This window comes from Ailuropoda melanoleuca, chromosome 3, assembly GCF_002007445.2.
Source record: "Ailuropoda melanoleuca isolate Jingjing chromosome 3, ASM200744v2, whole genome shotgun sequence".
Classification (NCBI taxonomy): domain Eukaryota; kingdom Metazoa; phylum Chordata; class Mammalia; order Carnivora; family Ursidae; genus Ailuropoda; species Ailuropoda melanoleuca.
In genome coordinates, this window is record NC_048220.1 from 3,883,888 (window position 1) to 3,904,183 (window position 20,296).

The 20,296-nt window shown below is 47.4% G+C and overlaps 2 protein-coding genes across 3 annotated transcripts in view; one reads left to right on the forward strand and one right to left on the reverse strand.

Annotated features, from left to right (window-relative positions):
- CANX (calnexin) overlaps positions 1-1,504 on the reverse strand; it is a 32,648-nt gene extending 31,144 nt beyond the window's left edge. Inside the window, exon 1 of one of the 2 annotated variants that reach the window (XM_034655837.1) lies at positions 1,335-1,504. The gene's annotated coding sequence lies outside the window, so the exon portion shown is untranslated. The remainder of the gene's footprint in view (positions 1-1,334) is intronic. The other variant, XM_002921122.4, reaches the window with a different exon arrangement.
- CBY3 (chibby family member 3) lies at positions 458-18,474 on the forward strand. The gene is made up of 5 exons (XM_034655719.1): positions 458-492; positions 1,163-1,568; positions 1,908-2,051; positions 16,552-16,616; positions 17,762-18,474. Exons 1-5 carry the CDS (start codon positions 458-460, stop codon positions 18,447-18,449), a joined length of 1,338 nt encoding a protein of 445 aa, XP_034511610.1. The 3' UTR covers positions 18,450-18,474.
- The last annotated feature ends 1,822 nt before the right edge of the window (positions 18,475-20,296 follow it).

Consider the following 20,296-nt stretch of genomic DNA (forward strand, 5'->3'; position numbering starts at 1 on the left):
ACAACAAGAGTCTATTCAATAAAAAATTAAACAAAACATTCCATTTCCTAAATTAGAGGTAAAGAGACTTAACCGTGTGGCTCACCTTTGTCCTCCCAAGCTTTTAATATTCAGCTCGGTTTAACTTCCCTCAACCAGCATTCACGCGTGCCATGCCCAGCAGCTGACCCACTAGACCAGCTCTCCCTCCCATTACTGTAAATGTAGCTTCAGCCAGAAACCATTATTGCACTGTATGTTAACTAAAATTTGAATTAAAAATAAATAAGTAAATGTGTCTTCAGATACTGGGAAACAGGACTTAATTCAAAGTGCAAGACGTGAGTGTAGGGGACCAACAGCATTCGGATTATAATAACTTATTGCAATCATTACCTACCCAACAGTTAAAATGTGTCACACTTCCCTATCTTATTGTACACCCAATTTAATTCTAACAGCTCCGTCAGGTATGATTATGCCCATTATTTGGGGAGAACTAGGACACAAAGGGTAAGTAAACTGCCTGAGTTCACACAACAACAAATGGTCCATAAAGGGCTTGAACCGGGGCCTTAACCTTAACCCCTACACCAAAACTGCCCTGCCCTCAACTATAATCCCAAACGTGATCATAAAATTAATGGCATGACCTTGGACCAGTCATTTCATAGCTCTGGGTCTCCGTTTCCTCCACCATAAAACGCCATGCCCTCAGTGAGCTTTTGGGTACTTTCCTGCTTTTAATAATATCCTCTGCATCTCCGAATGGATTACTCCCCACCCCCAAATAGGTCTAAATGTTAAGACTTAAGATTTTCAACCAAGACGTGTTCTAGCACATTCTCCACACTCTTGGGGGTGCTAGGGTTCATTCTTCGCTCTGCGGTTTTATTTTCCAGTTTTGAACCTGTAATGCTAATCCCAGACATTCCCTCTCAGTCTGATACCACCTCTTCCCACTGCTAGGAGGACCGACTAGGCCCGATCCCACTCCAGACCTTTCCCTGTTTACTCCGACCCACCTCGCGGCTTACCAGGTAGCCTGTAAAGGGCCTCAGAAAGCCCTAGAAGCAAAGCCATAGGAAGAAGTTAGCTACCCAGAGGTCAAGGGAGGCTCTAAGGCACCTGCCACGCCTCCCGACCCCGGCGGCGCGGCCTGGGCCTGGCTCCCCACACCAAGCTGCCCGGGCTCGGGCCTCGTCCCTCACGACTGGCGCGTCTGCTGGGGCCTGGGCCCTCAAACCGAGCCCGACCCCCTCGGCCCCGGCCACGCCCGGCCCTTCGGCCGCCGCGCCCCCAGGCCCCCCAAGGTCCTCACAGGCCCGAGGACACGCGAGGGCCTCCTGTCTCACCTCGAGTTTTACGGGGACCGACGGCGGTGCCCGCGCCTCCACCCGCCCGCACACCTGGCCCCGCGCTGCAGTGGAGACAGCGGCAGAGGCGGCACGACCGTCACGTGCCGCAGAACCAAGAGGCCTCGGCTACCGCGGCTGCCGCGCGAGCTAGCCCCACCGCGCGAAGCCCGGCCCTGCGTCCGCCCCTCGCTCCTGAGTAGCCAGGGCCGGCGCCAAGTCCCGCCCCCCCGCGTAAGCTCCGGGATTTGGTTGGCCGCTGCGGCCATCGCTCTATGCACCTTCCCATACGCCCCCTAGGGCTATTCTTCGTGGAGTGTGGGGACTGGCTGGGAGCGAGGCAGGAAGTGGCTGTTGGTTGGGCGGGAGGGAAGGGGGCGGGCCGCAGCGGAATAGAGAACCTCGGGCGCGCGCGCCGTGGGGCGGAGCTGGTCGGGCAGGCGTTCTGGCGCCTCGTTGCCCTGGTGCCTTAGTGGGCCTGCTGCCCGGCGTTTCATCCCCACGTCTTGGGTGGCTACGCCGCAGGTGCCTGGACCTGGCCTCCGGGATGGGTATCCCGTTCCCTTTGCTTAGGGGGCAAATGGCAGCCGGCAGAAGGGGTGGGAGATCCACTGGGCCATGGGGAAGGGCCAGTTCCCGGAGGCGGCCTGTGAGGGGCCGGGATGGAACCTGGCGCGGGCTCCCCGGCCCGGCCTGGAGTTGACTGCACAGCGCTGTGTAACCAGGCGCCACCGTTCCTGCAGAGTCATCTCTCTGGGCGCAGCAGCCTGCCGCCTCCTTACCCAGCAGAGTCCAGAATACTATAACCCAAGGTTATTTCCATTTTCAGTTTGCGATGTTTCCTTAAATAAGATGAAACGTAAGGGCACGGAGACAGACTGACGGCTGGGTGGAGAGGAAACGATGGGAAGATTTCAGACGCATCACAATTTTTGTAACCCACTTTTAACACATCTTCAGTTTTAATATGCTAAGAACCTCAGAAAATGGAGATGGCCTACGGTTTTTCTAGACCTTTATAGGTCCTATAAAGGACCGCTTGTTTGGAGACCCAAAGGCTCAATCTTAGGATGGGAAAAACTAGAATCAGCAGGTGTGTCGCCTATCCAAGGAACCAGCATTATTCTCTCCTGCCACTTAGAAAAGAGGAGTCAGAGTTCGGTGTTTGTCTGAGTTTAGTATTCTCCTGTTCTTCAACCCCCAGATCTATGTAAAAGAATTTTACTTATGATATTCCGAATGCCACATATTCCAAACAATGAGCATAAAATGTAGTTATAGGAACTGTAAGTGAGCAAAAGAGCTACTCCAGTAAAGGTGCTAAAAGGTAAAGAGAAGGGGGCGCCTGGGTGGCTCACTGTGTTAAGTGTCTGCCTTTCGCTCAGGTCAGGATCCCAGGGTCCTGGGATCGAGACCCACATCAGGCTCCCTGCTCAGCGGGGAGTCGGCTTCTCCCTCCATCCCTCCCACTGCTTGTGCTCTGTCAATTATAAATAAATAAATGCATACATAAATACGTAATAAATTGTAAAGAGAAGGTAATGAAGGGGCACATGGGTGGTTCAGTGAGACTAGCACCTGCCTTCGGCTCAGGTTCTCATCCCAGGGTCCTGGGATCGAGCCCCACATCAGACTCCCTGCTCAGCAGAGAGCCTGCTTCTTTCTCCCTCTCCCTCTGTGATCTCTCTTGCTCTCACTCTCTCTCAAATAAATAAATAAATAAATAAATATCTTTTTTAAATAATTTAAAAGAGAGAGAGAGAAGGTAATGGAGCTTTGAGTTGGGAGGAACTGCTTTCATCTAGAATGGACAGGGAAAGAGCTAAGACCTGGTAGGATATGCAGCATTTCTATAGTTGGGAGAGTTGGAGGAGAATTGAAGGTTTCCTTAGGTGAGGGAACATCATATGCAAAGACCGGAAAATGGGTAGAGTGTGTTTAGGCTGGAGTGTTTTTAAAGATTTTATTTATTTCTTTGGCTGGAGAAAGGTGTCTAAGAAAGAGTGTTTTGGCTGGAGAAAGGTGTCTAAGAAAGAGTGTTTTGGCTGGAGAAAGGTGTCTAAGAAAGTGATGGGAAGTTAGCTCCAGGATTGGGTTAGGGGGCAGGCCTTGAAGGTCGAGCCAAGGAGTCTGCAGGGAGGTGGTTTAGATTTTAGATTTTAATTTTAGATTATTTTAGTATTATTCCAGGGAGGTCTGAAAGACAGAGAGACTATGAGGCCAATTAGGAAGCCACTCCTTGGGGTTGATGTAAGGGCAGGGTCAGGGAAAGGCAGGCAGCGTGTATAGAAACAAAAGCATTAAATGTTGACACTGAAGAATGGCCCACTGGACTCAGGAGGCTAGGGAAAGAGGAGTCAAAGCCAACACGGAAGTGTGAGCCTTGGTGACTAGAGGTGAACGGAATAGCCCCCCAAAAAGAGGGAATTCAACCTTGGCTGATCCTGAGGCTCCCGTCTGGTCTCAAGACAGAACAGGACTGGAGATCCTGCTAAGAGTTCTGCTCGGGATTTTTTGGCTAAAGCATAATGTTCTTCAAAGGAGAAAGCAAGGCATACCTGGGTGGCTCAGTCAGTTAAGGTCATGATCCCGGGATCCTGGGATCGGGCCCCAAGCAGGGAGCCTGCTTCTGCCTCTCCCTCTGCCACTTCTGCTGCTTGTGCTCTCTCTGTCTCAAAGAAATAAATAAAATTTGGGGCACCTGAGTGGCTCAGTCATTAAGTGTTTGGTTCAGCTCAGGGTGTGATGCCGGAGTCCTGGGATCAAGCCCCGCATCAGGCTTCTCTGCTGGGAACCTGCTTCTTTCTCTCCCACTCCCCCTGCTTGTGTTCCCTCTCTCGCTGGCTGTCTCTCTCTCTGTCAAATAAATAAATAAAATCTTAAAAAAAAAAAAAAGAAAATCTTAAAAAAAAACGCACACACACAAACAAAAAGCAAAGAAGGAAGCAAAGGACAAACCCCAAGCAATATTTTTCCCCCAATTTAAAAGCAGTCACTGTTGATTAACTGACCAGATTACAAAAATAATCACTGTAGAGACTGCAGTTCATCCTTCTAATAAGCCTGCTGAACTGGTCTTCCCTGTTTCCAAGTCTCCCCCCTCTACAAAATGAGTGGTCCTTTTCTTCTTTCCAGGCATGGAGGTGATCTTTTGAAGGGCCCAGGAAGTCGTTTGCTTCTCTGAAGTGTTTTCCAACTGTGAAGATCTCATGAATCAGATCTCCATGAGGATAATGCTGTATTTACCAAGAGATGGAGAAATCCAAGTGTTATCTGTCGGGGCAATTGGCTCCTTGTTGATTGTGCCATAACCACACCTGTGGATTTGTTCATTTTCTGAGTTAAGCTTCAGTACCTGCTGTGTAATATGTGGTTCCACAAGTGAAAAGTGGAAAGGAGGCTTTTTTTTTTTTAAAGATTTTATTTATTTGACAGAGATAGAGACAACCAGCGAGAAAGGGAACACAAGCAGGGGGAGTGGGAGAGGAAGAAGCAGGCTCATAGCAGAGGAGCCTGACATGGGGCTCGATCCCATAACACCGGGATCACGCCCTGAGCCGAAGGGAGACGCTTAACCGCTATGCCACCCAGGCGCCCCTGGAAAGGAGGCTTTTTAATAACATGTGTATGTTATTTTTTCAATAAAGAATCACCTAAATGGGGGTGCCTGTTGGCTCAGTTGGTAGAGCATGCGACTCTTGATCTCGGGCTTTCAAGCCCCATGTTTGGTGTAGAGCTTACTTAAAATCACATAGATGCCCGCTTTTGTATTTTAGTTTTAAAAAATAAAATGTTTAAAACTCACTGTAAACAAAATTGTTGACCCATCTGCCCTTCCTATCCAATTGCTTCTTATAACTTAATCTGCCCCTCTGTCCTATCCACAAGGCCGCCCTCATCCTTGCTGATCCCCACCTTCCCTTGCTTGAAAGAGAAAGGGGGCACACAGCCAGAAGGGGCACCCTACATTCCTATTCAGTTCTTTCTCAGGCAGTAACCAGCCTCCAACCTGTGGCTATCTAGAGGCCCACCCATAATCACCGTATTAGCATAAACTCAGGGGTGGCTGAAACGGGCTCCTTATAAATAACAACAGACCCTCCTAGGGCGCTTGGGTCCACAGATGGCTAAGCGTCTGATTCTTGATTTCAGCTCAGGTCCTGATCTCAGGGTCCTGAGATCAAGCCGTGAGTCAGGCTCCACGTTCAGTGTGGCGTGTACTTGAGATTCTCGCTCTCCCTCTGCCTCTGCCCCTCCCTCTGTCTCTTCCTCTTTCAAAATAAATAAGTAAAATCTTTTAAAAAAAGAAAAAGACATTCCTATCGCTCGGGAAATTCCAAGCATTTCAGGAGCTGTGCACCAGGAACCCAGAACGAAGACCCATTTTTATTATACTACCATTCCCTCTTAGAGATTCCCAGCCCATCCATACCACCAGCCTCAGGCAAAAGCTGACTTGATTTCTGTTACTAGGGATTTGTCTTTTCTAGAGCTTCATATAAATAGAACCATATAGTATATAGTGTTTGGTGTGTTTGGTGGCTGGCTTCTTTCAGTCAACAAATTGTTCCAAGATCCTCATTTATACAGTAACATTTATCATGAATTTTTTCCTTTTACTTGCTGAGTAGTATCCGTCATATGAGCATGCCAGTTTATTCATTCACCAAGGAAGAGTTATCTGGGTTGTTTCCAATTTTGGGCTGTATGGTATAAAACTGCTACAGACTCTTTGTACAGTCATATCTTTTAACGTTCTCTTATTTTTTTTTTTAAAGATTTTATTTTTTTGACAGAGAGAGACAGCCAGCGAGAGCGGGAACACAAGCAGGAGGAGTGGGAGAGGAAGAAGCCGGCTCCTAGTGGAGGAGCCTGATGTGGGATTCCATCCCAGGACTACAGGATCACACCCTGAGCCGAAGGCAGACACTTAATGACTGCGCCACCCAGGCGCCCCTAATGTTCTCTTAATAACCTGACATCTTGGGGCACCTGGGTGGCTCAGTCGGTTAAGCGTCTGCCTTCGGCTCAGGTCATGATCCCGGAGTCCCAGGATCGAGTCCTGCATCGGGCTCCCCCCTTAGCGGGCAGTCTGCTTCTCCCTCTGACTCTCCCTCTTCTTGTGCTCTCTCTCTCAAATAAATACATAAATAAAATCTTAAAAAAAAAATAACCTGCCATCTTCCATTTTTCTTGGTTTACTACCAACAATTGGTAGTTTCGTCTTCCTGTTGCTTCCCCAAACTGTGGAGTGAGGTGTTGTTGAAATCTTGCACATCAAAAAAAATCTCTTTATTCTACCCTCACGTAGGTTTTTTTTTTAACTTGATTGACGTATAATGAACATACCATAAAGTTTGCCCATTGTCAGTAAATGATTCAATGATTTTTAGTAAATATAAAATTCTACAGCCATTACCACAATCTAAATTTAGGATATGTCAGCCACCAAGTGCCTTAGCACCTCTTTGCAGTCGATTCCCAGCCAACCCCAGGCAACCACTGAATGGCTTTCTCCCTCTAATGATTTCCCTTTTCTAGAGAAATCACATAATGGAAACATATTGGGGGGGATGGGGTAACTGAGTGATGGGCATTCAGGAGCACAAGTGATGTGATGAGCGCTGGGTGTTATAGGCAACTGATAAATTATTGAACACTACATCTGAAACTAATGATGTGCTCTATGTTGGCTAATTGAGCTTAAATTCAAAAAATAAAAATAACAAGTGAACTCATACAATATGTAGTCTTTGGAATCTGACTTCTTTCATATAGCCTAATGTTCCTGCAGTTCATTCAGGGAGCAACATGTATCAGGAATTCATTCCCGTTCATTGTTGAATAATATTCCATTTCATGGATATGCCACAATTTGTCTATCCACTGAACAGCCAATGGACCTTCAGATTGTTTCCAATTCAGGGCTATGAACATCAGTATATGAGTTTTTATACAAACATTTCTATTTCTCTTGGGTACAACGTAGGAGTAGAACTGCTGGCTTATGTGGTAAATTTATGTTTAGTTTTAGAAGAAATTGCCCGGTCATTTTCCAAAGTAGTTGTTCTATTTCACAGTCCCAGGTTGGAGCGTTTCGATTCTTCACAGCATCACCAACACCTGCTCTTGTCTGTCTTTTTTGTTGTAACCATTCTAGTGGGTGTGTAAGAGCAACTCGCTGTGGTTTGTTCCAAATGCAGTGAGCCCCCTCTGTCTGTGGAGCTGTTGGGTGGTACAGCCTGCCCAGCCGTGGTCAGCTGCTCTGCTGACCAAGCTGGGGGAATGTGAGCAGCTCTGGGAAAGAATGCCACAGACTCCCTGTTCTCACCCCGAGTTCAGTGGTTTTTCATGGATAAACGCTTCTCAATTCCTCCTTTGCTTTTGGTCGATTTTTTTTTTCTCCAATTTTATCACCGTTTTCTGGAGAGAGAATTGTTGATCTTCTCACTTCGCCAGACTGCTGTCCTCGTATACTTCCAGTTGAAGATTTTTTCCTCTGTATATCTTCCCTAGACATTGCTTTTTTTTTTCTGTTTTCTTGCATTGGTCTCTATGTTTCACCTTGCAAGGGATATTTATTTGCCTTGTCTGCACATTAGAATCACTTGGAAAGCTTTTGAAAATCCCAGCGCCCAAGCTGTACCCCAAGAACATTATATCAGAATCTCCAGGGGGAGAGCACAGCCATTTGAAACTCAAAATAATTGTAAGCCTGTGAAAAATGAAAATGTCAACAAATTTTTTAAAAGAAAAAAATAGAAATTAATAAAATGTAAAGAAAAAAACCTAGGGGCACCTGGCTGGCTCATCTGGCATGCGACTCTTAATCTCAGGGTCGTCAGTTCGAGTCCCACGTTGGGTGTAGAGATTACCTAAAAATAGATAAACTTTTAAAAAACCACTACACTCCTGTGTCTCCCCTTTACTCATACCAGTACCATACTCACAACCCTTCTGACACCAAAGGTGTGGGAGTTTTCCCCACACCAAGCAATGCTGTGACAGCAGCTGGGTGCTATACAATTTAACTCCTGACATCATCTACCTGGAGATAGCTAGTGTCAGATCCCACCAGTGAAAGGCTCAATGCATGAGACCGAATACACTTCAGATGCCAATCACAAGTAGTGGGTTCCCAGGTTACCCACAATGTCTGTCCAACTCAGTTCCAGATCAGAGACTCTCGCGACCTCCTCTTGGATTTGATTATTTGCTAGAACAGCTCGCAGAACTTGAGGAAATGCTTATTTACGTTTACCAGCTTATGAAAGGATATGATCAAGGATACAGATGAACAGCCAGATCAAAGGCTACATGGGGCAAGGTCTAGGAGGGTCCCTGTGGTTGGGGGTATGACATCCTTCCTGCATACAGATGTGTTCACCAACGTGGAAGCTCTCTGAACCCCATACTTTGGGCTTTTCAGGAAGGCTTCATCACAAAGGCAAGATCGGTCATTAACTCCATTTCTTTTTTTTTTTTTTTTAAGATTTTATTTACTTATTTGACAGAGAGAGACAGCCAGCGAGAGAGGGAACATAGGCAGGGGGAGTGGGAGAGGAAGAAGCAGGCTCCCAGCAGAGAAGCCTGATGTGGGGCTCCATCCCAGGACCCCGGGATCACGCCCTGAGCCGAAGGCAGATGCTTAAAGACCCAGGCGCCCCCCATTAACTCGATTTCTAGCCCATCTTCCGTCTCTGGAGAATGGGGGATGGGGCTCAAAGTTCCAAGCTTCTTTTTTTTTTTTTTTAAAGATTTTATTGATTTATTTGACAGAGATAGAGACAGTCAGTGAGAGAGGTAACACAAGCAGGGGGAGTGGGAGAGGAAGAAGCAGGCTCCCAGCAGAGGAGCCTGACGTGGGGCTCGATCCCGGAACGCCGGGATCACGCCCTGAGCCGAAGGCAGACGCTTAACCGCTGTGCCACCCAGGCGCCCCAAAGTTCCAAGCTTCTAATCATAGCTTGGTCTTTCTGGTGACCTGCTTCCATGCAGGAGCTCATCAAGAGTCACCTCATTAGAACTAAAGACACTACTATTACTGAGGAAATTCCAAGGGATTTGGAAAGTCTGTATCAAAATAAGGGTCAAAGAGCAAATATGGCAGCAAAAGATGCACCCAGTACTGTTACCACTCAGGAAATTAGAAGGGTTTTAGAAGCCCTGTGTTAGGAATTGGGGGAGGGGGGATAGAGAGCATATAGATTTTCTATTATCCCGTAATACTGCTAGAGAAGGGAGACCTCTTGCTTATAGTAGAATGCTGAGAACCCACTCACAAATATGAAGTTAGTGCTAGTGTTGGAAAAGCATCGTTTTGCAAACTTAATGGCAAAGATTGGCTCAGGCAAGAATTGCCAACGGAGACTAAATCTGGGGGGTAATTTTGATGAGGAACAGGACATTTACATGGTTTTAGGGTGTCTGCCCACAGTACAGAAGGGTCCTTTGCAATGCTTAAATGCAATACCTACCTCCAGATGGGCTCCTGTAGTGAAAACGCTATTAACAGGCATTATAAGTAAGCAGATGATATTGAAATATGGATGGTTGATTAAAGTAATTTATATCGAAATAAACTCATAAGGTCGATAACTGCACTCTGGACACGTAAGATAATACACACTGAAGTGTTTAGGGGCAAAGGGCCATGATATATGTAAATGGCTCAGAAATGATAAAAGAAATAGGGTAAAATGTTGACTGTAGGGGAATCTGGATAGAGGGTATACAGGTGTTCCCTGTACAATTTTTATTATTATTTTTTATTTTTAATTTAATTTTATTTTGGGGGGAGAGAGAGCACACATGAGCAGGGGTGGGGGCAGAAGGGCAGAGGGAGAGGGAGAGATAATCTTAAGCAGGCTTCACGCCCGGTGCGGAACCCAACGCAGGGCTTGATCTAGCAACCCTAAGATCAGGACCCAAGCTGAAATCAAGTCCGTCACTTAACCGACTGAGCCACCCAGGTGCCCCTCCTTGCACAATTTCCAACTTCACAGTTAAAAAAAAAAGTCAGGCTTTCATAATCCAACACAATTCTTCAGAGCCTATTTTGAAAGTTTAAAGCCCAGAAAGTTGTTTTGTTTTCCACAGAAAGCCTCGCTTTCATTTAGGTAATAACAGGTACCTGTGGAATAGGGAACTATTTAGGACAAACTATACAAGGGCTAAAATTCCAAAATATTAACCCACCTCAGAATCTTGTTTGAATGCGCAGAGACGTAAACTTGCCATACATTCATTTATTTCCAACTTTCAAATATAAAAGCATTATAAAGGTATAAATGACCTATTAGTCAAAAATATTCAAATTCACATTTAAGTAGGATAACAAAAAAAAATTTTTTTTTTTTCTGCTGAAAATAAGTAGTACATGGCCTGTGATCTGGTCCCAGTGTCCCCAAGGCAGATGTTTTGGAGCTCACCTGGCACACACTCTGTGCTGTGATATGATGCTTAGTCTACTTTTGACTTTTCAGAAAGACTTTGAAATCGGGGCACCTGGGTGGCTCAGCCGGTTAAGCGTCTGCCTTCGACTTGGGTCATGATCTCAGGGTCCTGGGATCAAGCTCTGCGTGGGGCTCCCCTTCTTCTCCCTCTCCCTCTGCCGCTCCCCCTGCCTGTGCTCTCTCTCTCTCAAATAAATAAATCAATCTTTAAAAATTAAAAAAAAGACTTTGAAATCTTCCACTCCCCGGCGAAGCTTGGCGTTCCCATGCCTGCCTGCTCACCTTCCCCTCTCCTTGGCTTCCACCGCTCAAGCCCAGATGCAGATTCTTGGGTTCAGTGATGCTTCCCGGTTACAAGGTGGTTATCTAGGGCAGAGAGAATATGCATGAACATTTTTTCCCAGATCTTTTTTTTTTTTAAAAAACAGAAAATTTAAACATTTTTTTCATAGAGTATTTACAGATTCCAAAGAACAGGCATGGAACTAATTTTAAGGTGCAATGGCTTGGGAGTAGCATGGGGAAGAGTGGCAGAAGGAATAGCCACCTGTAGACCGCTACTGGGGCTAACCCGCTCGCTGCCCTGCACCCCACTTCGGTCACCGCCAAGCCCAAGAGGAAGGCTGGAGGAGAAGCTAAAGAAAAAAAACCCCAGGAAGATAAGCCACAGAGCAGGTGGACATCCTTTCCTGTTTAACTTGCTCTTCATAAAAAGGTGAAGCATGTGCATTCTTTATTCCTGTGTTCCGCCGTGTTTTGTACTAACTGAATGACTTTTTAAAAAAATTTATGTATTTATGTATTTATTTAAGAGAGAGAGGGTGAGCAGGGAGGGGCAGAGGCAAAGGGAGAGAGAGAATCTCAAGCAGACTCCCCACCCAGTACGGAGCCCGATATGGGGCTCAACCCCACGACCCTGAGATCAGGGTGTAAGCTGAAACCAAGATCCAACAGTTAACCAACTGAGCCACCCCAGGCCGCCCCCACCCCGTACTATCTAAATGACTTCTCTCAAGTTTTATACAGATGCAGAATTTTTTTTTTATTTGCTCTGTTAGCACAGAGAACGTCTCATTGTTTCGGAAAGGGCAAATGTCATGAACAGTATCTCAGAAACCAAGTGAAATAGCCATGGGGCAAAACGAGAGTTTGCTTCCTTGGTTTTGGGAGTCTTCCTCTTGGTTGCCAAGAGAAGGGATCCACTGACATTCACAGTTGCTATGGCATTTGCCTGTGGTGTGAGGAAGTGAACATTCATTTTCAGGTCCTCTTCTCCTTTCCTCTGTGCCCTTAGAATGACCTTTATGTCCTAAAACTCAGACCTCTTGGTAGCTGGCGCTCCTTTCCTATAGGGCTCCAGGTCTGCTCTTTTCAGCGGTGACAGTGACACAGTATCTTAATTCCTCAGAATCAAGGTCAGCTTGCCAAAGGAGTTGATGTTAATTGTTCCTCATCTCTCTAAACTTTTCCCATTCAAATCATCAAATAAAGACTTCCTTGGGTTTTATAGCTTTCCCTTTTTTGTAAGGAAATAAGGGAAATTGAAAGTTACTGTAGGGGCACCTGGGTGGCTCAGTTGGTTAAGCGTCTGCCTTCAGCTCAGGTCATGACCTCAGGGTGCTGGGATCGAGCCCCCAGCGGGCTCCCTGCTCAGTGGGGAGTCTGCTTCCCCCACTCCCTCTCCCTCTGCTGTTCTCCTGCTTGTGCTCTCTCTGTCAAATAAATAAATAAAATCTAAAGAAAAAGAAAAAAAAAGAAAGTTTTGTAGACCATGGCCACCCATGACCTGCCTAAAATATTGAGACGGTTAATGAAAATTAGCCTTAATAACACAGACACAATTTGGAGAGAATGACAGAGAGAACGAATCACTGGCTTGATTAAAATATTCCTGGGCTCTGTTTCCACGTCCATCAGACAACCTTCTGAGGGCTGATCTGAGCTCTCAAGTGTCCTCGTGATAGGAAGGGAGAGCTTTGAACAGTGAGCATGAGGGTTTATTTGTGGAAACTGACATTCAAATTCTAAAATTAGGATGGAAATTCAATTATATGGAATTGCAAAGGACCTAGAAAACCAAAGCAATCTTTAAAGAATATTGCCGGAAGATATACTCTACCAGATATTAAGACTTCCTGTAAGCTACAATAATTAAGAAAATACGATGCGGTGCAAGAATAGATAAAGAGACCAATGGAAAGGAACAGACAGTCCAGAAACACTCGGACAGTCACAGGATGAATGACAGGACTGAACTAGGGAGAAAGCCTAGTCTTTTCTGTAATTGGTGCTAGGTCAAATTGACATCTATATGAAAAGAAATCAACTTTCCCCTCACACTATAAACAAAAATTAACTCAAAAAAGGGGCACCTGGGTGGCATAGTTGGTTAAGGGTCTGACTCTTGGTTTCAGCTCAGATCTTGATCTCGGGGTCATGAGATAGAACCCTGTGTCAGGCTCCAAGTTCAGTCTGCTTGAGATTCTCTCTCCCTCTCCCTCTGCACCCCCCACTTGTGCTCTTTCTCTAAAACAAATAAATTAATCTTAATTTATTAATCTCTAAATAAATTAATCTTAAAAAATTAACTCAAGGAGCGCTGGGGTGGCTCAGTCGGTTAAGTGTCTGCCTTTGGCTCAGGTCATGATCTCAGGGTCCTGGAATCGAGCCCCATGTCAGGCTCCCTGCTTAGCGGGGAGTCTGCTTCTCCCTCTGCCTCGCCCCCTCAACCGCTCATGCTCTCTCTCTCAAATAAATAAATAAAATATTTTTTAAAAATTAACTCAAAATGTAACACAGACCTAAATGTGAAGCTAAAACCATAAAACTTCTAGAAGAAAACAGAGGAGAAAATCTTAGTGACCTTAGGTTTGGCAAAGAGTTCTTAAATATGATACAAAAAGCAGGAACTACAGGAGAGAAAATTGATAAGCTGAGCTTTATCAAAATTAAAATCTTTCATTTTGAAAGGCAAAGCCACAGAATGGGAGAAAATATTTGCGAAACACATCCACCAAAGCATTTTTATCTAGCATTAACAGAACTCCTTATACACAATAAGACAAACGATCCAGTTAAAAAAAAAAAAGAAAGAATGGCAAAACACCCTAATTTACCAAAGAGGGTCACAAAGAAGCACGTGAAGACATGGTCAACATCATTAGGCATTACGGAAATGGTATTAAAACCACAATTGGGGCGCCTGGGTGGCACAGCGGTTAGGCGTCTGCCTTCGGCTCAGGGCGTGATCCCGGCGTTCTGGGATCGAGCCCCACATCAGGCTCCTCTGCAATGAGCCTGCTTCTTCCTCTCCCACTCCCCTGCTTGTGTTCCCTCTCTCGCTGGCTGTCTCTATCTCTGTCAAATAAATAAATAAAATCTTTAAAAAAAAATAAAACCACAATTTAGACATACCCACCAGAATGATGAGAATTAAAAAGGTTTACCACACAAGGTATTGGCAAGTATGTGGAAGAACAGAAACTCTCACTGCTGTTGGGGGTGTGGTACAACCATTCCAGAAAAAGTCTGGTAGCTTCATAGCGAGGTAAACATACACCTACCGTATAACCCAGCCATTCCACTCCTAGGTATTCTTTCAAGAGAAATGAAAGCATATGGCCACACAAAGATTTGTACACACATATTCATAGTAGCTTTATTTGTGAAAGCTCCCAAACTGGAAAACAACCCACATTTCCATCAAACAGATGCAAAAACAAAAATGTGGTATTTCCATACAATGGGAAATACTCATCAATAAGAAGAAATTGTTCATGAAGGCAACTGCATAGATGAATCTCAAAATAATTACGCTGTAAGAAGCTAGTGCCCAAAAAAGGACATACTAAATTATTCTATTTATATAAAATTCCAGAAAATGCAAAAGAACACGTAGTGATGAGAGCAGAAAAAACTTCTGAAGGTAATGGATATCTTCATTATCTTGATTTGGGTGATGATTTCATACATCAAGTTATAAAAACGTATCAAGTTGTACATTAGAAATATGTTGTTGATGGGGCACCTGGTTGACGCAGTCGATAGAGCACGGGACTCTTGCTCTCAAGGTCATGAGTTCAAGCCCCGCATTGGGTGTACAGTTTACTTAAAATTTTTTAAAAATTAATGTCATTTATTGTCAATTATAGCTTAAAGAAATTTTTTTAAGATTTTACTTTTTGGGGGCGCCTGGGTGGCTCAGTTGGTTGGGCATCCGACTCTTGGTTTCGGCTCAGGTCGTGATCTCAGGGTCATGGGATCGAGCCCCGTGTGGGGCTCTGTGTTCAGCATGGAATCTGTTTGTCTCAGCCCCTCCCCACCGCTCGATCACTCGTGCTCTCCCTCCCTCTCAAATAAAGAAGATCTTTAAAAAAATTTATTTTTTAAAGTAATCTCTACACCCAACACAGGTCTCAAACCCATGACTCCAAGATCAAAAGTTGCACGCTCTTCCGACTGAGCCAGCCAGGTGCTCCATCAATGATACCTTAATAAGACTGTTCAAGAAAAAAATTTCCCAGGAGGCAATGCTACCACCTGGCTCTCCTCCAGGAAATGGGCTCCCCTGGAGCTGGGCCTGACTCCTTGGAGGGCCACGCTGAATTAACTGGGAGGCGCCAGGAAGAGGTCTTTGGGGTCAGGAATGCCCAGTTGAGGTGATGGCAGTCAACTTGGTGTGCTTGGCTGGTAGGGTTGACTTCATTACCTCGAATTCCTCAACACGGGGTGCTTGTCCTTCCAACAGGCCCAGCTCATTTCTGCCTCCAGCCCCCTGATCTTCATGCAGTCTCCTCATCATTCAGGTCTTAGCATGAATGTCAAGTGCCTTCACTAAACACCATGTACCAAAGTCACTTCCTGTATTTGTTTTTTTTTTTCCATTGTACATATCAAAGTCAAATTCTTATTCATTTAGTTATTTCTTTTCTTTTCTTTTTTTTTTAGATTTCCTTTATTCATTTGAGAGAGAGCACGGGCCAGGGGGGAAGGGCAGAGGGAGAGGGAGCAGCAGACTCCGCACTGAGCAGGGAGCCCAACATGGGGCTGGATCCCAGGACCCCAGGATCATGACCTGAGCTGAAGGCAGACACTTAACCTACTGAGCCACCAAGGAGCCCCTTCTATTCATTTTTATTTATTCTCTTCCTCCTTCCTCTATGCTGTTGGGGCCCCACAGATCCCTTTTCCTGGTGATGCACCCACCCCATACATGCCTTAAGTGTTGGCTGAAAACTCACAGCTGGCCCTGCCAATAACTGATGGGAAATGAGGGGTGGGAGAGAAGGGAGAAGGTACAAAATACTGGCTTTCCTGTGGTAAGGAGGCCTAACTCTGGTGCAATTTATGCAGTTATCTATGGGATGGGGCTGAAGCTAATTTCGACTTCAAGCCACTCTCCTGCTTGCTTTAGTTTGTTTCCCCACCCTGCCCTGTCCTGTTTCCCTCACACCCTTCTCCTGAGAGCACTTCCCCAATAAATCACTCAAGCACGAATTCTCATCTCAGGCTCTGCCTCTGGGAACCTGACCCGTGATATCCTAGGTAAGCTTCACGAGGGACTACCTTGTTCGTTCCCTTACGTCAAATTTCTATCTCCAGTTCCGCAAAGCTGTGCCTGGAACACAGCAAACACCCCATACATGTGTTGAATGAATACAGGGAGAGCCCAGAGTCTGTTTTATAGCTAAACTGTGGGCACCCCTTTCGTCCTGGGCTGGTCCAGCCTGGAGGCATTGTGAGTCATAGCTGGTGGGCAGCAGCTGAGTGGTTCAGAGATCGGGCCAGGCCTGGGACAGCAGCTCAGCACCTCCAACACGTCCCCCAGGTGAGGCACAACCTGCAGTGGGGATTACTGGGAAAAGGCCCTCTGGGAAGATGCAGCCTTAAGGGTGGGCCTGGCTGCACCCTCTTGGGCCCTCGTTGGGCTTTCCGGGATGTCGCCCTGAGTCAGATCTAGGGGATAGTACCATCCCCTCAGCCCACCTATTGGATTGATGTAGGCACGACAGAGGGTTCTTTCCCTTTTCGCCCTCCATGGGGGAGAAGAGGAATTTAAAAGAGAACATATAGTCCTTTTCCCATAGAAAAGAGTCAACACTTCCAGGCTTCAGGGGAGACAGACACTGAGACTTGTTATCTGTACTTCAGCTTCCTTGAGGATGTAGTCTGCTTGGGAGAAAAGTCACATGTAGTCTGCATAACCCCTATGACCTCGAATCCTGAGCATAGGTCCTAGCCCATGGCACGTGCCCCCAGGATGTCACTGAGCATACTGAACTACTGTCATCTACACACACATCTGGGTTCCAGGCTGGACCAGTAGCATTTTGAGGGCGGGCACAGGCTAAGAACCCCTGCCCAGACCAGGCCTGGCCCAGAGCTCGTTATAAAATAACTGAACGTGGCAATAATGACATTGGTTATTTTAGACATCCCACCGAATACTTTTCTGAATCCTGGCTTTGTAATCCAGCAGTGCCAGAATGTTTAGGTCCTGGTCCCCTTTCCAGCTCCCTCTTGTATTCTCAGCCGACTACCATACTCCAAGCTCTTCCTCACATCTGGAACATTCAAGCTGTACCTGGCTTTTCACTCTGCCTAGAGGCTCTCTCCCTTACCTACCCCCAATTCACCTGGCAAAGCCCTGCTCAACTTTTAAGTACCTGTCTCTACTGTTTCTTTCTCCCGGGCCCGTAATCCCTTCCAGCAGCCCGCCTAAGGCTCAGAAAGCCAGGGATGTGGTCCTTCATGTGCATGTATGTCTCCTGGGCCTGACACGGAGTGGTGTTTGGGGAAGGTAGTTTTCAGGAGACTGCTGTTACCGCCAGTGTGCAGGGATGGGGTCGTCAGCGACCAGCGGCTGGTTAGCCCCCAATGCCAGCCTCAGAGCTGAGCTTTGTCCACCGTTCCTCGCGGTTTGACGGGACAGCCCGTCCAAGCACGCTGCTCACCCGGACTCTTGCTCCCCAGCAGTGCCCCTGGCTTGCCTTCATCATTCTGGACACCAGAGCTCCAGAGGCAAGGGCCCAGCCCGGGTCGCCCGCGTCCTGTAGGCTCAGCACCGGGCACCCGCGCGCCCGACAAGGCCCACTCGGCCCTCGCCCTGGAGGTCTTCAGGTGCCCGGCCTTGGGCCACGCCGGCCGCCTGTGGGAGCAGGTGCGGCAGTTCTGGACCGACCACTTCTCGAGGCGCTTCTCGCCGCGGCGCCCGCCGCTGCGCCGCATCTCCTCCATGTCCACCTTCTACCTGCTGGACCACCGGACGCGCCAGGCGGAGCTGGGCCTCAGCTACGGCGCGCCGCGCACGCGCCTGAGCGACCAGGCCTTCGTGTTCCGCGGCGGCCAGTGGAGCGTCGAGGGTCTGCCGGTGAGGTCGCGGCCGCCGCCGTCCTCGCCAACCATGTCGGGCTGGAAGCCGCCGGTGCAGCGGGTCAAGAGCCAGGTGCTGCTGGAGGAGAACAACTACCTGAAGCTGCAGCTGGAACTGCTCATGGACATGCTGACTGAGACCACGGCGCGCATGCACCTGCTGGAGAAGAAGCTCGACACCCAGGCCAGCTCGGCGGCTGCGGCGCGCCCCTGGCAGAGGAAGAGGAGCAAACGCGAGGGCGCGGGCGGCGTGCTCATGATCGAGCCGCGCGCTCTGGAGTCGCGGTGACGCAATAAAGCCCGTACGGCTCACGCGCACTTCGCTCCTCGCTGCCGGCCCCGGGCGCGTTTGTGGGCGGTGAAGTGGGCCCGGCCTGGGCTCCCGACTCGCGGGTAGGGACTGTCACTTAGTGCCCAGTGTGGACGGGTGACTCAGCCAAAAGCCGGGCGCGGGAGGGCGCGATAGGGCCGTGGAGGAATGTGTGTGTGCGGCCTGCTGGGAACGCGGGGTGGGAGCCGGGCTTGCAACAGGCAGTGCCAGCGGGGAGGGGAAGGGGCGCGAGGACGACAAGCGGGGGCAGGCAGTGGCATTCTTGGCCCAAGGAACCGAGGACCAAGTCGTTGCCGGGGGCTGGCAGCGAAACCTCGGGCGCTCAGTGATGAAGGGTGCGATGAGGCGGGCAGGCTGACGGGGTCCGGGACCTTGCCTGAGACTCCCACCATGGCTTAGAGGCGCGGCGCCGGCCAGAGGAGTTTCGTTCGGCCTGAGTCCAGAGTAAGTGTATTTTACTCAGCTTTCTCGAACCTGGGCTCAGCCTCTCCCACCTGGCTATGTGGCTTCTCTATTACAGGCCTCCTTTTCGGCTCCATAGAATAAAGGGTTTGTCTCACCCAGGGTACAAACAAGCACTCTCCAGGGCAAATCCTGTACACAGATAGGATTTGCTCCACCCACGTCGCTTAAATATTTTGCATTCGTTGCCAACATTTAAGAATTTGGAGATTTCACATTAAAAATCCAGATTTCCTGTGTTCTCCTGAAAAAGAAACTTGGTCACCCTGGACTTTCCTTCTGTCCAGCAGCAGTTCCCTTGATCTGAAGTGTAGCTGTCACCTCTTGGCCGCTTCACTCCTTCCTTGCTGTAGGTGTCTGATTTTGATCTCCTCCTAGGTCCTTCTGGATCAGTGTTCTTTCCCAGGACGTAGCAAGCCCATTCCCCCAACTCCCATACACACAAGGTATTATGTAAGGTGTTTTGGGAAGTGTATTGTACTTGTGGGTGGTGTCGCTGCACAGAAGAGGTGGTGACATTGGTCCTTGCAATCCCTAACCTTTTCCCTGGAATATAGACAGTGAATTTCTGGATCCACTGAAACTTGAGACCGGGGACCCATTTCCCGAGGGCCCTATGACAGCTGTGAGAGAAATGGGTGTCCTGCCTCAGCCTAACTTGGTTTCAGGAGTAAACTAGGGATTAGTAAACAATTACTTTGTATAAAATCATGGCCTTAAGCAGCAAAACAACACAAAACATGTCATTAGACACAAAGTTGAGAAACATTTCTTTTGAGCAGTGCTTTTTTGTATTTTAATAATTATTCATTTATATTGACATAGATTATTTAAAATAGTTATGGTGGTGAAATAAATTTTCCTTTAAAAATAACCAGGAAAGTGGGAGGGCCTGGCTGGCTTAGTTGGAAGAGTGAGTGACTCTTGTTCTCAGGCTGGGGAGTTCGAGCCCCACATTGGGAGTAGAGATTACTTAAAAAAGAATAAAATCTTGGCACACCCGAGTGGCTTAGTCGGTTAAGCAACTGCCTTTGGCTCAGGTCATGATCTCGGGGTCCTGGGATCAAGTCTCCCCTCCACCCTAAGCAGGGAGTCTGCTGCTTCTTCTCCCTTTGCTCCTCCCCGCCTCGTGCTTTCTCTTTATCTCAACTAAATCTTAAAAAATAAATAAATAATACCCATCATTTGCATCTACATGGATGCAACTGGATGGGATTAGGCTAAGTGAAGTAAGTCAAGCAGAGAAAGACAATTATCATATGGTTTCACTTATATGTGGAACACAAGGAATAGCATGGGGGACGACATTAGGGGAAGGAAGGGAAAAATGAAGGGGGGGAGTC